General features: G+C 44.7%; 1 protein-coding gene across 13 annotated transcripts in view; it reads right to left on the bottom strand.

Moving 5' to 3' along the window:
• The window catches only part of LOC124005825 (RNA-binding protein Musashi homolog 2-like), a 385,933-nt gene that overhangs the window by 115,405 nt on the left and 251,412 nt on the right, over positions 1–19,116 (bottom strand). For all 13 annotated transcript variants that reach the window (XM_046315408.1, XM_046315404.1, XM_046315406.1 and 10 more), the window contains exon 8: positions 4,855–4,937. In XM_046315408.1, coding sequence (XP_046171364.1) covers positions 4,855–4,937 — 83 coding nt within the window. The remainder of the gene's footprint in view (positions 1–4,854; positions 4,938–19,116) is intronic.

Below are 19,116 nucleotides of genomic sequence, written 5' to 3'. Positions count from 1 at the left end.
GGAAGGAGAGTAGTGTAGTAGTGGTGGTGTTGACTAAGGAGGGAGTTCAGAGTAGTGTAGTAGTGGTAGTGTTGACTAAGGAAGGAGAGTGGTGTAGTAGTGGTAGTGTTGACTAAGGAGGGAGTTCAGAGTAGTGTAGTAGTGGTAGTGTTGACTAAGGAGGGAGTTCAGAGTAGTGTAGTAGTAGTAGTGTTGACTAAGGAAGGAGTTCAGAGTAGTGTAGTAGTGGTAGTGTTGACTAAGGAAGGAGAGTGGTGTAGTAGTGGTAGTGTTGACTAAGGAAGGAGAGTGGTGTAGTAGTGGTAGTGTTGACTAAGGAAGGAGAGTGGTGTAGTAGTGGTAGTGTTGACTGAGGAGGGAGAGTAGTGTAGTAGTGGTAGTGTTGACTAAGGAGGGAGTTCAGAGTAGTGTAGTAGTGGTAGTGTTGACTAAGGAAGGAGAGTGGTGTAGTAGTGGTAGTGTTGACTAAGGAGGGAGTTCAGAGTAGTGTAGTAGTGGTAGTGTTGACTAAGGAGGGAGTTCAGAGTAGTGTAGTAGTGGTAGTGTTGACTAAGGAAGGAGAGTGGTGTAGTAGTGGTGGTGTTGACTAAGGAAAGAAAGTAGTGTAGTAGTGGTAGTGTTGACTAAGGAAGGAGTTCAGAGTAGTGTAGTAGTGGTCGTGTTGACTAAGGAAGGAGAGTGGTGTAGTAGTGGTAGTGTTGACTAAGGAAGGAGAGTGGTGTAGTAGTGGTAGTGTTGACTAAGGAAGGAGAGTGGTGTAGTAGTGGTAGTGTTGACTGAGGAGGGAGAGTAGTGTAGTAGTGGTAGTGTTGACTAAGGAGGGAGTTCAGAGTAGTGTAGTAGTGGTAGTGTTGACTAAGGAAGGAGAGTGGTGTAGTAGTGGTAGTGTTGACTAAGGAAGGAGAGTGGTGTAGTAGTGGTAGTGTTGACTGAGGAGGGAGAGTGGTGTAGTAGTGGTAGTGTTGACTGAGGAGGGAGAGTAGTGTAGTAGTGGTAGTGTTGACTAAGGAGGGAGTTCAGAGTAGTGTAGTAGTGGTAGTGTTGACTAAGGAAGGAGAGTGGTGTAGTAGTGGTGGTGTTGACTAAGGAATGAAAGTAGTGTAGTAGTGGTAGTGTTGACTAAGGAAGGAGTTCAGAGTAGTGTAGTAGTGGTAGTGTTGACTAAGGAAGGAGAGTGGTGTAGTAGTGGTGGTGTTGACTAAGGAGGGAGTTCAGAGTAGTGTAGTAGTGGTAGTGTTGACTAAGGAAGGAGAGTGGTGTAGTAGTGGTGGTGTTGACTAAGGAGGGAGTTCAGAGTAGTGTAGTAGTGGTAGTGTTGACTAAGGAAGGAGAGTGGTGTAGTAGTGGTAGTGTTGACTAAGGAGGGAGTTCAGAGTAGTGTAGTAGTGGTAGTGTTGACTAAGGAGGGAGTTCAGAGTAGTGTAGTAGTGGTAGTGTTGACTAAGGAAGGAGAGTGGTGTAGTAGTGGTAGTGTTGACTAAGGAAGGAGAGTGGTGTAGTAGTGGTAGTGTTGACTAAGGAAGGAGAGTGGTGTAGTAGTGGTAGTGTTGACTGAGGAGGGAGAGTAGTGTAGTAGTGGTAGTGTTGACTGAGGAGGGAGAGTAGTGTAGTAGTGGTAGTGTTGACTAAGGAAGGAGAGTGGTATAGTAGTGGTAGTGTTGACTAAGGAAGGAGAGTGGTGTAGTAGTGGTAGTGTTGACTGAGGAGGGAGAGTAGTGTAGTAGTGGTAGTGTTGACTAAGGAAGGAGAGTGGTGTAGTAGTGGTAGTGTTGACTAAGGAAGGAGAGTGGTATAGTAGTGGTAGTGTTGACTAAGGAAGGAGAGTGGTGTAGTAGTGGTAGTGTTGACTAAGGAAGGAGAGTGGTGTAGTAGTGGTGGTGTTGACTAAGGAAGGAGAGTGGTGTAGTAGTGGTAGTGTTGACTAAGGAAGGAGAGTGGTGTAGTAGTGGTAGTGTTGACTGAGGAGGGAGTTCAGAGTAGTGTAGTAGTGGTAGTGTTGACTAAGGAAGGAGAGTGATGTAGTAGTGGTGGTGTTGACTAAGGAAGGAGAGTAGTGTAGTAGTGGTGGTGTTGACTAAGGAAGGAGAGTGGTGTAGTAGTGGTAGTGTTGACTAAGGAAGGAGAGTGGTGTAGTAGTGGTAGTGTTGACTGAGGAGGGAGAGTAGTGTAGTAGTGGTAGTGTTGACTAAGGAAGGAGAGTGGTGTAGTAGTGGTAGTGTTGACTAAGGAGGGAGTTCAGAGTAGTGTAGTAGTGGTAGTGTTGACTAAGGAGGGAGTTCAGAGTAGTGTAGTAGTGGTAGTGTTGACTAAGGAAGGAGAGTGGTGTAGTAGTGGTGGTGTTGACTAAGGAGGGAGTTCAGAGTAGTGTAGTAGTGGTAGTGTTGACTAAGGAAGGAGAGTGGTGTAGTAGTGGTGGTGTTGACTAAGGAGGGAGTTCAGAGTAGTGTAGTAGTGGTAGTGTTGACTAAGGAGGGAGTTCAGAGTAGTGTAGTAGTGGTAGTGTTGACTAAGGAAGGAGAGTGGTGTAGTAGTGGTGGTGTTGACTAAGGAAAGAAAGTAGTGTAGTAGTAGTAGTGTTGACTAAGGAAGGAGTTCAGAGTAGTGTAGTAGTGGTAGTGTTGACTAAGGAAGGAGAGCGGTGTAGTAGTGGTAGTGTTGACTAAGGAAGGAGAGTGGTGTAGTAGTGGTAGTGTTGACTAAGGAAGGAGAGTGGTGTAGTAGTGGTAGTGTTGACTGAGGAGGGAGAGTAGTGTAGTAGTGGTAGTGTTGACTAAGGAGGGAGTTCAGAGTAGTGTAGTAGTGGTAGTGTTGACTAAGGAAGGAGAGTGGTGTAGTAGTGGTAGTGTTGACTAAGGAAGGAGAGTGGTGTAGTAGTGGTAGTGTTGACTGAGGAGGGAGAGTAGTGTAGTAGTGGTAGTGTTGACTAAGGAGGGAGTTCAGAGTAGTGTAGTAGTGGTAGTGTTGACTAAGGAGGGAGTTCAGAGTAGTGTAGTAGTGGTAGTGTTTACTAAGGAGGGAGAGTGGTGTAGTAGTGGTAGTGTTGACTAAGGAGGGAGTTCAGAGTAGTGTAGTAGTGGTGGTGTTGACTAAGGAAAGAAAGTAGTGTAGTAGTGGTAGTGTTGACTAAGGAAGGAGTTCAGAGTAGTGTAGTAGTGGTAGTGTTGACTAAGGAAGGAGAGTGGTGTAGTAGTGGTAGTGTTGACTAAGGAAGGAGAGTGGTGTAGTAGTGGTAGTGTTGACTGAGGAGGGAGAGTAGTGTAGTAGTGGTAGTGTTGACTGAGGAGGGAGAGTGGTGTAGTAGTGGTAGTGTTGACTGAGGAGGGAGAGTAGTGTAGTAGTGGTAGTGTTGACTAAGGAAGGAGAGTGGTGTAGTAGTGGTAGTGTTGACTAAGGAAGGAGAGTGGTATAGTAGTGGTAGTGTTGACTAAGGAAGGAGAGTGGTGTAGTAGTGGTAGTGTTGACTAAGGAAGGAGAGTGGTATAGTAGTGGTAGTGTTGACTAAGGAGGGAGAGTGGTGTAGTAGTGGTAGTGTTGACTAAGGAGGGAGAGTGGTGTAGTAGTGGTAGTGTTGAATGAGGAGGGAGAGTAGTGTAGTAGTGGTAGTGTTGACTAAGGAAGGAGAGTGGTGTAGTAGTGGTAGTGTTGACTAAGGAAGGAGAGTGGTATAGTAGTGGTAGTGTTGACTAAGGAGGGAGAGTGGTGTAGTAGTGGTAGTGTTGACTAAGGAGGGAGAGTGGTGTAGTAGTGGTAGTGTTGAATGAGGAGGGAGAGTAGTGTAGTAGTGGTAGTGTTGACTAAGGAAGGAGAGTGGTGTAGTAGTGGTAGTGTTGACTAAGGAAGGAGAGTAGTATAGTAGTGGTAGTGTTGACTAAGGAAAGAGAGTGGTGTAGTAGTGGTAGTGTTGACTAAGAAAGGAGAGTGGTGTAGTAGTGGTAGTGTTGACTGAGGAAGGAGAGTAGTGTAGTAGTGGTAGTGTTGACTAAGGAGGGAGAGTAGTGTAGTAATGGTAGTGTTGACTAAGGAAAGAAAGTCGTGTAGTAGTGGTAGTGTTGACTAAACAAGGAAAAATAGGGTAGTAGTGGTAGTGTTGACGAAGGAGGGAGAGTAGAGTGGTGTAGTAGTGGTAGTGTTGACTAAGGAAGGAGAGTGGTGTAGTAGTGGTAGTGTTGACTAAGGAGGGAGAGTTGTCAGTGCACGGCATATGGAGCCATGCAGGGTCTGATATGCTCCCCCTAAGCTGCTATACTGCACTTTCTGAGCCACAGCAGGCTGCATGAGTGACAAGCAAGTAGCGCAGGCTAACGCTACACCCAGGCTTCACCACCACCACCCTCGTCCTCTCTGCACACCATTGTCTCGCCATCCTGGGCCTCAGCCAGCCTGCTCACAGCCTACCCCCCCCCCCCACCTGGTCAACAGGCCATTAATCCTGACCCGAGACCAGTCTGCTGGAAACACACTTCCACTACTGAAGATTAAGAATAAACATCAATACCAGGTCTGGCATCAGGTGTGGCATTGAAACAGTCTGGACTGATAGGTTTAATGTTGTTGTTTTTTCAATAATACCACCAGCTTTCACAGACATGGATACCTGTTCCAGCCTGATTTGCAGGGTGGTTTTGCGTGAGGTAGGGACAGGTTGTTTTGCCCTTCTGCCAGGAACGACTCACAAACACAATTTCATGGTGTGTGGTCATCGGTGCACAGTGCACACCACTGACTCCATATCCCTAAAAACGTGTGTGTGTGTGTGTGTGTCTGCCATCGTTCCCGCTGTGCTAAAGAGAAAATCAAATATTAATCCAGCCAGCAACGCACCGTCCACCGTTTTGAAAAGCGAGAGCCACTCACCATTTTATTATTGATTTCATGAAAGTGAATCTCGCATACTTTCTCCACAACGTCCTCAACCTCAAAAGTTACAAAGCCGAAACCTGCAGGGAGGACAGAGAGGTAGAGAGAATGACAGGAAGAGGGGGACAGAGAGAGAAAGAGAGTGAGTGAAAATGAGAAAAAGGCAGAGAGAAATAAAGCATTGGTTATAGTCAAAATTCATTAAAAAAACTTGAATTTGCAAGACAGGCAACATATGAAAATGTGTCCCCTAAATTTAGCTAAACCCTGTGTTATCAGGACTGAATAAAGATGCAGTTATAGATTTGGAATGGCCGTACAGCTATGTGCAATAAAACTTATACAGTTCTCATTATTAGAATAACTATATTCCTGCTTCACAGATAGAAGAGGAGGGAAATGCCACAAGCTCATTAAAGGAAGTTCATGGACCCTGGCCTATAGCCCATGAATTTCATTACAGATATTCTCTGCTCCGACATTGATATTTCACTGTAAAACACATTCTAGTTTCTGTCAGGCCATATCATATTATTGTGACACAGAACATTATATAAATCTCTAAAATCAGCAACAAACACTAATTGATAACTAATAGAGGGTAATCTAGTGACTCGTGGCTTGACCGGATTATCTCATTCTTAACTAATAGTGGCAGGCAGGTAGCCTAGCGGCAAACCAGCAACCGGACATGAAAAATCTGACAGGAAGTTAGCTGGCATCAGCTAGAGGGGTGTCCGGGGTGCCACCCCCAAAATTTCATTTGCTACTGGCATTTTGATGCTGTTTGACATCTCGTTTCACCTCTTGTTGAAAGAAGCATTTATTTTGATGTTCGGCGGCGCATTTTCAAATCGAGGATGAAGAAGAGAGAATATTAAGGTTGGTTGCGACATACAGAAGAATAAGAAGAACATACAGAAGAAGAAGAGAGAATACGTTTGAAAACGTTTCTCAGAACTCAGCATAGTTGTCACGATCGTCGTGGTAATCATAGTCGGACCAAGGCGCAGCGTACGTAGAGTTCCACATGTTAATTAATTGAAACTCACAAAAACAGTAAAGATCAACGAAACATGACGTTCTGTAGAGCTCACAGGCATCAACACAAAAACAAGATCCCACAAAAACCAGTGGGGCATTGGCTGCCTAAATATGATCCCCAATCAGAGACAACGATAAACAGCTGCCTCTGATTGGGAACCATACCATTTACATTTACATTTAAGTCATTTAGCATACGCTCTTATCCAGAGCGACTTACAAATTGGTGCATTCACCTTATGACATCCAGTGGAACAGTCACTTTACAATAGTGCATCTAAATCTTAAAGGGGCGGGGGGGGGGGGAATACTTACCAGGCCAACATAGAAATAAATGCACTAGATCACCCACCCTAGTCACACCCCGACCTAACCAAAATAGAGAATAAAAAGGCACTCTATGGTCAGGGTGTGACAGTAGTACTAGGAAACGGGCTTTCAACAGCTCCTGCTATAAGGACAATTCATGGCTTGAATATTCTGTATGTCAAGATTCAACCTATTGTTTCGCCTGTAGGCATTTTTCTCTGCCCAATACACCTGAATCTGCCTTCACATCACAGTCAGGTTTCTCTGTCCAATACACCTGGATCTGCCTTCACATCACAGTCATGTTTCTCTGCCCAATACACCTGAATCTGCCTTCACATCACAGTCAGGTTTCTCTGTCCAATACACCTGAATCTGCCTTCACATCACAGTCATGTTTCTCTGCCCAATACACCTGAATCTGCCTTCACATCACAGTCATGTTTCTCTGCCCAATACACCTGAATCTGCCTTCACATCACAGTCATGTTTCTCTGTCCAATACACCTGAATCTGCCTTCACATCACAGTCAGGTTTCTCTGTCCAATACACCTGAATCTGCCTTCACATCACAGTCATGTTTCTCTGCCCAATACACCTGAATCTGCCTTCACATCACAGTCAGGTTTCTCTGTCCAATACACCTGAATCTGCCTTCACATCACAGTCAGGTTTCTCTGCCCAATACACCTGAATCTGCCTTCACATCACAGTCAGGTTTCTCTGTCCAATACACCTGAATCTGCCTTCACATCACAGTCATGTTTCTCTGTCCAATACACCTGAATCTGCCTTCACATCACAGTCAGGTTTCTCTGCCCAATACACCTGAATCTGCCTTCACATCACAGTCATGTTTCTCTGCCCAATACACATGAATCTGCCTTCACATCACAGTCATGTTTCTCTGCCCAATACACCTGAATCTTCCTTCACATCACAGTCATGTTTCTCTGCCCAATACACCTGAATCTGCCTTCACATCACAGTCAGGTTTCTCTGCCCAATACACCTGAATCTGCCTTCACATCACAGTCAGGTTTCTCTGCCCAATACACCTGAATCTTCCTTCACATCACAGTCAGGTTTCTCTGCCCAATACACCTGAATCTGCCTTCACATCACAGTCAGGTTTCTCTGCCCAATACACCTGAATCTGCCTTCACATCACAGTCTTGTTTTTGTAACTGGAAAAAGGCGCTGTTTAAAGATTGTGGGTTTAAGCTCCATTCAAAGGCAGAGCATCCTATCAATGCTATGTATGCTCGGAATCAGCATAAAAGGGCTATTGACAGAAACTCATCAATGTTAGATGTCATAAATGAGGACCGGAAAAAGAGAGTGGAGGGAAACTGTACTTACATTAAAACAAGTGCAGATGTGCTCCTATTAACTGCCACTCAAAATAAAGCGCAGCAAGGTCACTGAGAGACTGATGACTCTCACAACAAGGGTCATTTTTTGACAATCTTAGAAGAAATAGCAGAGCAGGACCCTCTCATAGAGAACTGGATGAATGCATGTGGCAATGCTAAGTACACAAGCCACCAAATCCAGAACAAAGTTCTTGAGGGTTTAGCTGAGATGGTGCAAAGTTAAATAATAAGAGAAGTAGAAGAAAGTTATGTTTTTAGTGTAATTGCAGAGGAAACCAAAGATCTAAAGAAAAAATAACAAAATGTCTTTAGTTGTGAAGGACTTTTACAACAGGGCCATCCATTAAAGCTTTCTACACTTTCAGTCAGCTGAAAGCTTAGATGCAGCACATCAAATCAAATCACATTTTATTTGTCACATACACATGGTTAGCAGATGTTAATGCGAGTGTAGCGAAATGCTTGTGCTTCTAGTTCCGACAATGCAGTAATAACCAACAAGTAATCTAACTAACAATTCCAAAACTACTGTCTTATACACAGTGTAAGGGGATAAAGAATATGTACATAAGGATATATGAATGAGTGATGGTACAGGGCAGCATACAGTAGATGGTATCGAGTACAGTATATACATATGAGATGAGTATGTAAACAAAGTGGCATAGTTAAAGTGGCTAGTGATACATGTATTACATAAGGATGCAGTCGATGATATAGAGTACAGTATATACGTATGCATATGAGATGAATAATGTAGGGTAAGTAACATTATATAAGGTAGCATTGTTTAAAGTGGCTAGTGATACATTTACATCATTTCCCATTATTAAAGTGGCTGGAGTTGAGTCAGTGTCAATGTCAGCGTGTTGGCAGCAGCCACTCAATGTTAGTGGTGGCTGTTTAACAGTCTGATGGCCTTGAGATAGAAGCTGTTTTTCAGTCTCTCGGTCCCAGCTTTGATGCACCTGTACTGACCTCGCCTTCTGGATGATAGCGGGGTGAACAGGCAGTGGCTCGGGTGGTTGATGTCCTTGATGATCTTTATGGCCTTCCTGTAACATCGGGTGGTGTAGGTGTCCTCTGGAGAGCCTTACGGTTGAGGGTGGAGCAATTGCCGTACCAGGCGGTGATACAGCCCGCCAGGATACTCTCGATTGTGCATCTGTAGAAGTTTGTGAGTGCTTTTGGTGACAAGCCGAATTTCTTCAGCCTCCTGAGGTTGAAGAGGCGCTGCTGTGCCTTCTTCACGATGCTGTCTGTGTGAGTGGACCAATTCAGTTTGTCTGTGATGTGTATGCCGAGGAACTTAAAACTTGCTACCCTCTCCACTACTGTTCCATCGATGTGGATAGGGGGGTGTTCCCTCTGCTGTTTCCTGAAGTCCACAATCATCTGCTTAGTTTTGTTGACGTTGAGTGTGAGGTTATTTTCCTGACACCACACTCCGAGGGCCCTCACCTCCTCCCTGTAGGCCGTCTCGTCGTTGTTGGTAATCAAGCCTACCACTGTTGTGTCGTCCGCAAACTTGATGATTGAGTTGGAGACGTGCGTGGCCACGCAGTCGTGGGTGAACAGGGAGTACAGGAGAGGGCTCAGAACGCACCCTTGTGGGGCCCCCGTGTTGAGGATCAGCGGGGAGGAGATGTTGTTGCCTACCCTCACCACCTGGGGGCGGCCCGTCAGGAAGTCCAGTACTCAGTTGCACAGGGCGGGGTCGAGACCCAGGGTCTCGAGCTTGATGACGAGCTTGGAGGGTACTATGGTGTTGTAAGTCGCTAAGGATAAGAACGTCTGCTAAATGACTTAAATGTAAATGTAAATGTGTTGAATGCCGAGCTGTAGTCGATGAACAGCATTCTCACATAGGTATTCCTCTTGTCCAGATGGGTTAGGGCAGTGTGCAGTGTGGTTGAGATTGCATCGTCTGTGGACCTATTTGGGCGGTAAGCAAATTGGAGCAGGTCTCACAAAAATGATAATTGATTGCCTTGAAAAACATGGTCTGGACTACAGAAATAATCTTGTGGGGCAAGGCTATGATGGTGCATCCGTCATGAGTGGAAAGCATTCTGGTGTGTCTGCACGGATTAAAAACAGTGCAAGATTTGCATTTTATGTGCACTGTAATGCACATTGTTTGAATTTGGTTATTGTCGATGCTGTAAAATCAGTGCCTGAGGCAGTTAACTTCTTTGCTCTCCTGCAGCTTTATAACTTTGTATCTGCCCGTACGTTCTCATCTCAGACACATGGCATGCCGTAATCTGAGGGACAGGCCTCCAGCAGTTCTGAGAGTGCTACAGGATATCACAATTGAAAATAGTGGTGATAGATCAGTGGAGGCAAGGGCCTTCTTTCTCAGATAGATTTACATTTCATTGGGCTTTTGGTTACCTTTTGTAAAGTGCTTGGAGATGACAAATGTCTTTCTGACATGTTCTAACATGGCTTTGGCTTTTAAGAGAATGGGAGATAAGCATGTGGGAGTCAGGAGTTCAAAAGGGTTTGACAGGGAGCCAGCACGTGGCCAGCCCCCCTCCCCCCTCCCCCTCCACACACGCAAGCAGATAAGGGCAGATAAAGAGGCGGGAGGACTGATAAGAGGGTCAAGAGAGAGCAACCGTTCCGACAACACCCCCTGTCCTGTCCCGCCTCTGCTCACACCGCAGTACACTAACAATGAGTTATTACACAGTACAGTGCAGGACATTCAAATCACAAACACACACACAGGAACAGAAACTCTGCCTGAATGTTATATGTACACATATGAAGTTGAATCCATACAGGCATTAGACATCATCAAACAGTTATCAGTGATCAAAGCCGCCTACACACTCTCTGGTGAAAGGCAGGAAGTGAAGTTCATTAGTCTATGACCTGCCCTCTCTCCATGACTTCCTGTTTTGATCCAGGGAGATCACACGTCAGACAGAGAACTCAACTCACAACCCCCTTTCCTCAACTCTCAAGCCTCTCTCGGTCAATCTTTCTCTCAGGAACATACAGCATTAGATCAATGAAACACAGATCACATGCAGTGCACTCTGAAAGTATTCAGACCCCTTGACTTTTTCCACATTTTGTCACGCCTTACTCTAAAATGAATTAAAAAATATATATCCTCAATCTACACACAATAACCAATAATGTATTTATGTATTATTATTTAACTTTTATTTAACTAGGCAAGTCACTTAAGAACAAATTCTTATTTACAATGACGGCCTACCCCGGCCAAACCCGGACAGCACTGGGCCAATTGTGCGCCGCCCTATGGGACTCCCAATCACAGCCGGATGTGCGCCTCCCTATGGGACTCCCAATCACAGCCGGATGTGCGCCGCCCTATGGGACTCCCAATCACAGCCGGATGTGCGCCGCCCTATGGGACTCCCAATCACAGCCGGATGTGCGCCGCCCTATGGGACTCCCAATCACAGACGGATGTGCGCCGCCCTATGGGACTCCCAATCACAGCCGGATGTGCGCCGCCCTATGGGACTCCCAATCACAGCCGGATGTGATGCAGCCCTATGGGACTCCCAATCACAGACGGATGTGCGCCGCCCTATGGGACTCCCAATCACAGCCGGATGTGCGCCACCCTATGGGACTCCCAATCACAGCCGGATGTATGCAGCCCAGATATTGACAAAGTCAAAACAGGTTTTTGGACATTCTTGCAAATGTATTAAAAAATAAGACACAGAATTACCTCATTTTTTAAATTTACATACAGTTGGAAGTTTACATACACTTAGGTTGGAGTCATTACAACTTGTTTTTCAACCACTCCACAATTTCTTGGTAACAAACTATAGATTTGGCAAGTCAGTTAGGACATCTACTTTGTGCATGACACAAGTCATTTTTCCAAAAATAGTTTATTTATTTATTTCACCAGTATTTAACCAGGTAGGGTAGTTGAAAACAAGTTCTCATTTGCAACTGCGACCTGGCCAAGATAAAGCGTAGCAATTCGACACATACAACACAGAGTTACACATGGAATAAACAAAACATACAGTCAATAATACAGTAGAACAAAAGAAAACAAAAAGTCTATATACAGTGAGTGCAAATGAGGTAAGTAAAGGAAATAAATAGGCCATGGTGGCGAAGTAATTACAATATAGCAATTAAACACTGGAATGGTAGATCGGCAGAAGATGAATGTGCAGGTAGAGATACTGGGGTGCAAAGGAGCAAAATAAATAAATAAATAAATAAATACCAGTATGGGGATGAGGTAGGTAGATAGATGGGCTGTTTACAGATGGGCTATGTACAGGTGCAGTGATCTGTAAACTGCTCTGACAGCTTTTGCTTAAAGCTAGTGAGGGAGATGTGAGTATCCAGCTTCAGAGATTTTTTCAATTCGTTCCAGTCATGGGCAGCAGAGAACTGGAAGGAAATTGGCTTTGGATGTGACTAGTGAGATATACCTGCTGGAGCGCATGCTACGAGTGGGTGCTGCTATGGTGACCAGTGAGCTGAGATAAGGCGGGGCTTTACCTAGCAGAGACTTGTAGATAACCTGTAGCCAGTGGGTTTGGCGACGAGTATGAAGCGAGGGCCAACCAACGAGAGCGTACAGGTCGCAATGGTGGGTAGTGTATGGGGCTTTGGTGACAAAACGGATGGCACTGTGATAGACTGCATCCAGTTTGTTGAGTAGAGTGTTGGAGGCTATTTTATAGATGACATCACCGAAGTTGAGGATCGGTAGGATGGTCAGTTTTACGAGGGTATGCTTGGCAGCATGAGTGAAGGATGCTTTGTTGCGATATAGGAAGCTGATTCTAGATTTAATTTTGGATTGGAGATGCTTAATGTGAGTCTGGAAGGAGAGTTTACAATTTAACCAGACACCCAGGTGTTTGTAGTTGTCCACGTATTCTAAGTCAGAGCCGTCCAGAGTAGTGATGCTGGATGGGTGAGCAGGTGCGGGCAGAGATCGATTGAAAAGCATGCATTTAGTTTTACTTGCGTTTAAGAGCAGTTAGAGGCCACGGAAGGAGAGTTGTATGGCATTGAAGCTCGTCTGGAGGTTAGTTAACCTCTTGAACCTCTGGGGGCAGTATTTCATTTTTGGATGAAAAACGTTCCCGTTTTAAACAAGATATTTTGTCACGAAAAGATGCTCGACTATGCATTTAATTGACAGCTTTGGAAAGAAAACACTCTGACGTTTCCAAAACTGCAAAGATATTGTCTGTGAGTGCCACAGAACTAATGCTACAGGCGAAACCAAGATTAAATTTCATACAGGAAGTGAGCCAGATTTTGAATGCGCTGTGTTCCAATGTCTCCTTATATGGCTGTGAATGCGCAAGGAATGAGACTACACTTTCTGTCGTTTCCCCCAGGTGTCTGCAGCATTGTGACGTATTTGTAGGCATATCATTGGAAAACTGACCATAAGAGACTACATTTACCAGGTGTCCGCTCGGTGTCCTCCGTCGAAACTATTGCGTAATCTCCAGGTGCATGCATTTTTCCATTTTGTTCAGAGGAGAAACCAAACTGCCACGAGTGATTTATCATCGAATAGATATGTGAAAAACACCTTGAGGATTGATTCTAAACAACGTTTGCCATGGTTCTGTCGATATTATGGAGTTAATTTGGAAAAAAGTTTGTCGTTGTAATGACTGAATTTTCGGGGGGTTTTCTTAGCCAAACGTGATGAACAAAACGGAGAGATTTCTCCTACACAAATAATATTTTTGGAAAAACTGAACATTTGCTATCTAACTGAGAGTCTCCTCATTGAAAACATCCGAAGTTCTTCAAAGGTAAATTATTTTATTTGAATGTTTTTCTTGTTTTTGTGAAAATGTTGCCTGCTGAATGCTAGGCTTAATGCTATGCTAGCTATCAATACTTTTACACAAATGCTTGTGTAGCTATGGTTGAAAAGCATTTTTTGAAAATCTGAGATGACAATTAATAAAAGGCTAAGCTTGTGAGCCAATATATTTATTTCATTTCATTTGCGATTTTCATGAATAGTTAACGTTGCGTTATGGTAATGAGCTTGAGGCTATAATTACGCTCCCGGATACGGGATTGCTCGTCGCAACAGGTTAACACAGTGTCCAAGGAGGGGCCAGAAGTATACAGAATGGTGTCGTCTGCGTAGAGGTGGATCAGAGAATCACCAGCAGCAAGAGCAACATCATTGATGTATACAGAAAAGAGAGTCGGCCCGAGAATTGAACACTGTGGCACACCCATAGAGACTTTCAGAGGTCCAGACGACAGGCCCTCCGATTTGACACACTGAACTCTATCTGAGAAATAGTTGGTGAACCAGGCGAGGCAATCATTTGAGAAACCAAGGCTGTCGAGTCTGTCAATAAGAATGTAGTGATTGACAGAGTCGAAAGTCTTGGCCAGGTCAATGAATATGGCTGCACAGTAATGTCTCTTATCGATGGCGGTTATGATATCGTTTAGGACCTTGAGCGTGGCTGAGGTGCACCCATGACCAGCTCTGAAACCAGATTGCATAGCGGAGAAGGTATGGTGGGATTCGAAATGGTCAGTAATCTGTTTGTTAACTTGGCTTTCTAAGACCTTAGAAAGATAGGGTAGGATAGATAGGTCTGTAGCAGTTTGGGTCTAGAGTGTCACCCCCTGTGAAGAGGAGGATGACCGTGGCAGCTTTCCAATCTTTGGGAATCTCAGACGATACGAAAGAGAGGTTGAACAGGCTAGTAATAGGGGTCGCAACAATTTCGGCAGATCATTTTAGAAAGAGAGGGTCCAGATTGTCTAGCCCGGCTGATTTGTAGGGGTCCAGATTTTGCAGCTCTTTCAGAACATCAGCTATCTGGTTTTGGGTAAAGGACAAATGGTGGGGGCTTTGGCGGGTAGCCATGTGGAAAGCATGGCCAGCCGTAGAGAAATGCTTATTGAAATTCTCAATTATAGTGGATTTATCGGTGGTGACAATGTTTCCTAGCCTCAGAACAGTGGGCAGCTGGGAGGAGGTGCTCTTATTCTCCATGGACTTTACAGTGTCCCAGAACAAATTTGAGATAGTACTACAGGATGCAAATTTCTGTGTACATAACTTGTGTGTCCTAACTTTCCTGAAAAGTTGCATATCACGGGGGCTATTCGATGCTAATGCAGAACGCCACAGGATGTTTTTGTGCTGGTCAAGGGCAGACAGGTCTGGCGTGAACCAAGGACTATATCTATTCCTAGTTCTACATTTTCTGAGAGGGGCATGCTTATTTAAGATGGTGAGGAAGGCATTTTTAAAGAATAGCCAGGCATCATCTACTGACGGGATGAGTTCAATGTCATTCCAGGATACCCCAGCCAGGTCGATTAGAAAGGCCTGCTCGCAGAAGTGTTTCAGGGAGCGTCTGACAGTGATGAGGGGTGGTCGTTTGGTCGCAGACCCATTACGGATGCAGGCAATGAGGCAGTGATCGCTGAGATCTTGATTGATAACAGCAGAGGTGTATTTGGAGGGCGAATTAGTTCGGATGACATCTATGAGGGTGCCCGTGTTTGGGTTGTACCGGGTAGGTTCATTGATAATTTGTGTGAGATTGAGGGCATCAAGCTTAGTTTGTAGGATGGCCGGGGTTTTAAGCATGTCCCAGTTTAGGTCACCTAGTAGCACGAGCTCAGAAGATAGATGGGAGGCAATCAGTTCGAGGGCACAGCTGGGGCAGAGGGAGGTCTATAGCAAGCGGCAACAGTGAGAGTCTTGTTTCTGTTAAGGTGAATTTTTTGAAGTAGGAGCTCAAATTGTTTGGGTACAGACTTAGCAAGTAATACAGAACTCTTTGCAGTAGATTGCAACACCGCCCCCTTTGGCAGTTATATCTTGGTGGAAAATGTTATAGTTAGCAATGGAGATTTCAGGGTTTTTGCTGGTTTTCCTAAACCAGGATTCAGACACGGCTAAGACATCTGGGTTGGCAGAGTGTGCTAAAGCACTGAGTAAAACAAACTTAGGGAATAGGCTTCTAATGTTAACATGCATGAAACCAAGGCTTTTACGTTTACAGAAGTCAACAAATGAGATCACCTAGGGGGTGGGAGTGGAGCTAGGCACTGCAGGACCTGGATTAACCTCCACATGACCAGAGGAACAGAGGAGAAGTAGGATAAGGGTACGGCTAAAGACTATACGAACTGGCCATCTAGCACGTTCAGAAAGGAGCAGATTTGTGGGCACGATAGCATAGATTCAAGGCATAGTGAGTACATTGGAGGTGGATGTGAGTACATTGGAGGTAAACCTAGGCATTGAGTAATGAAGAGAGAGATATAGTCTCTAGAGATGTTTAAACCAGGTGATGTCATCGCATATTTAGGAGGTGGAACAACATGGTTGGTTAAGGCATATTGAGCAGGGCTAGAGGCTCTACAGTGAAATAAGACAGTAATCACTAACCAGGACAGTAATGGACAAGGCATAGTGATATTAGAGAGAGGCATGCGTAGCCAAGTGAACATATGGGTCCAGTGAGTGGTTGGGCTGGCTGGGGACACGGCGATTCAGATAGTTAGCAGGCTAACAAGCTAACAGTTAGTAGGCCGGAGTTAAACAAGCAAGCAGCTAGTAGACCAGGGCAAGCTAGCAGTTAGCAGGCCGGGTTAGCAAGCAAGCAATTAGCATGGGCTAGCAGTTAGTAGACCAGGGCAAGCTAGCAGTTAGCAGACCGGGTTAGCAAGCAAGCAGTTAGCAAGGGCTAGAAAGTTAGCCTTTGGGGGGGAGGCGTCGCGATGGGGCTAAGTCTGTTTTTGCCTCTTTGTGCTGTGACTTCGATGACCAGTCGTGGAATTAGTAGGGTTCCAAGTAGCTCTAGGTAGCTTGAAGGCTGATATTGTAGCCCAGGAGTATGCTTCGATGGTAGCACAGGAGCCCTGGCTGGGCTAGCTTCAAGCTAAATTGGTGCTTGCTCTGGGATGGAAACGCTAGCCAGGAGTAGTCATCCGGGATTGCAGTTAGCTAGTTGTGAAGATCCAGATGAAAATGTTCAGTTTGCGGTAGGAATCCGGGGATAAAAATAACAGGTCCGTTATGCTCTGGTTAGAGTCACGTTGTTCGAACTGGCGAGAGCTTTCCGAGCTGAAGGTTAGCTGATGACTGCTGGCAATGGTTTGCTGACTGATATCTGGTAGTTAGCTGGCTAGCATCAGTTGAGGGATTCCAGATCCGAAGTAAATATAAATACTTTAGGAAAAAAAAGCAGATCCACGCCACATTGGGTGAGGTGAGTATTTAGATGATGAGGTTTATCAAAATATTTTAAAGGATATGCGGCGAAAAATATGTAAAACGATATAGGGACACGACAGGACAAGGACGTCTGACTGCTACGCCATCTTGGATCAGAATTGATTATTTATTATTTATAAATAATATAATATTATTTATAACAACCCCAGACAGATTATTTATAATTCATTGTATCACAATTCCAGTGGGTCAGAAATGTGCATACACTAAGTTGACTGTGCCCTTAAACAGCTTGGAAGATTCCAGAAAATTATGTCATGGCTTTAGAAGCTTCTGATAGGCTAATTGACATCATTTGAGTCAATTGGAGGTGTACCTGTGGATGAATTTCAAGGCCTACCTTCTAACCTTCTAACCTACCTCTAACTTGACATCATAGGAAAATCAAAGGAAATCAGCCAGGACCTCAGAAAATAAATTGTAGGCCTCCACAAGTCTGGTTCATCGTTGAGAGCAATTTGAGAGCAAATGCCTTAAGGTACCATGTTCATCTGTACAAACAATAGTACGCAAGTATAAACACCATGGGACCACGCTGCCGTCATACCACTCAGGAAGGAGACTCATTCTGTCTCCTAGAGATGAACGTACTGTGGTGCGAAAAGTGCAAATTAATCCCAGAACAACAGCAAAGGCCCTTGTAAAGATGCTGGAGGAAACAGGTACAAAAGTATCTATATCCACAGTAAAACGAGTCCTATATCGACATAACCTGAAAGGCTCAGCAAGGAAGAAGCCACTGCTTCAAAACCACCATAAAAAAGCCAGACTATGGTTTGCAACTGCACATGGGGACAAAGATTGTACTTTTTGGAGAAATGTCCTCTGGTCTAATGAAACAAAAATATAACTGTTTGGCCATAATGACCATCATTATGTTTGGAGGAAAAAGGGGGAGGCTTGCAAGCCGAAGAACACCATCCCAACCATGAAGCACAGGGGTGGCAGCATCATGTTGTGGGGGTGCTTTGCTGCAGGAGGGACTGGTGCACTTCACAAAATAGATGACTTCATGAAGATGGAAAAAATCGTGGAAATACTGGAAATATTGAAGCAACATGTCAAGACATCAGTCAGGAAGTTAAAGCTTGGTTGCAAATGGGTCTCCCAAATGGACAACAACCCCAAGCATACTTCCAAAGTTGTGGCAAGGACAACAAAATCAAGTTATTGGAGTGGCCATCACAAAGCCCTGACCTCAATCCCATAGAACATTTGTGGGCAGTGCTGAAAAGGCTTGTGCGAGCAAAGAGGCTTACAAACCCGACTCAGTTACACCAGCTCTGTAAGGAGGAATGGGCCAAAATTCACTCAACTTATTGTGGGAAGCTTGTGGAAGGCTACCCAAAACGTTTGACCCAAGTTAAACAATTTAAAGGCAATGATACCAAATACTAATTCAGTGTATGTAAACTTCTGACCCACTGGGAATGTGATGAAAGAAATAAAAGCAGAATTTTTCTAGGATTTAACGCCAGGAATTGGGAAAAACTGAGTTTAAATGTATTTGGCTAAAGTGTATGTGAACTTCTGACTTCAACTGTACGTATTCAGACCTGTTGCTATGAGACTCAGGTGCATCCTGTTTCCATTGATCATCCTTGAGATGTTTCTAGAACTTGATTGGAGTCCACCTGTGGTAAATTCAATTGGTTGAACATGATTTGGAAAGGCAAACACCTGTCTATATAAAGGTCCCACAGTCAGTGCATGTGCCTTTCACTGAGGAGTGGCTTCCATCTGGCCACTCTACCATAAAGACCTGATTGGTGGAGTACTGCAGTGTCAGAGCAAAAACCAAGCCATGCGGTCGAAGGAATTGCCCGTGGAGCTCAGAGACAGGATTGTGTCGAGGCACAGATCTGGGGAAGGGTACCAAAACATTTCTGCAGCACTAAAGGTCCCCAAGAACACAATGGCTTCCATCATTCTTAAATGGAAGAAGTTTGGAACCACCAAGACTCTTCCTAGAACTGGCCGCCTGGCCAAACAGAGCAATCGGGGTAGAAAGGCCTTGGTCAGGGAGGTGAGCAAGACCTTGATGGTAACTCTGACAGAGTTCCAGAGTTACACTGTGGATATAGGAGAACCTTTCAGAAGGACAACCATCTCTGCAGCACTCCACCTATCAGACCTTTATGGTACAGTGGCCAGTCGGAAGCCACTCCTCAGTAAAAGGCACATGACAGCCCGCTTGGAGTTTGCCAAAGGGCACCTAAAGGACTCATACCATGAGAAATAAGATTAGC

Source organism: Oncorhynchus gorbuscha, linkage group LG19 (assembly GCF_021184085.1).
Source record: "Oncorhynchus gorbuscha isolate QuinsamMale2020 ecotype Even-year linkage group LG19, OgorEven_v1.0, whole genome shotgun sequence".
NCBI classification, from domain to species: Eukaryota; Metazoa; Chordata; class Actinopteri; order Salmoniformes; family Salmonidae; genus Oncorhynchus; species Oncorhynchus gorbuscha.
The sequence above is the reverse complement of the archived record's forward strand: the minus strand, read 5'-3'. Positions and strand labels throughout refer to the sequence as shown.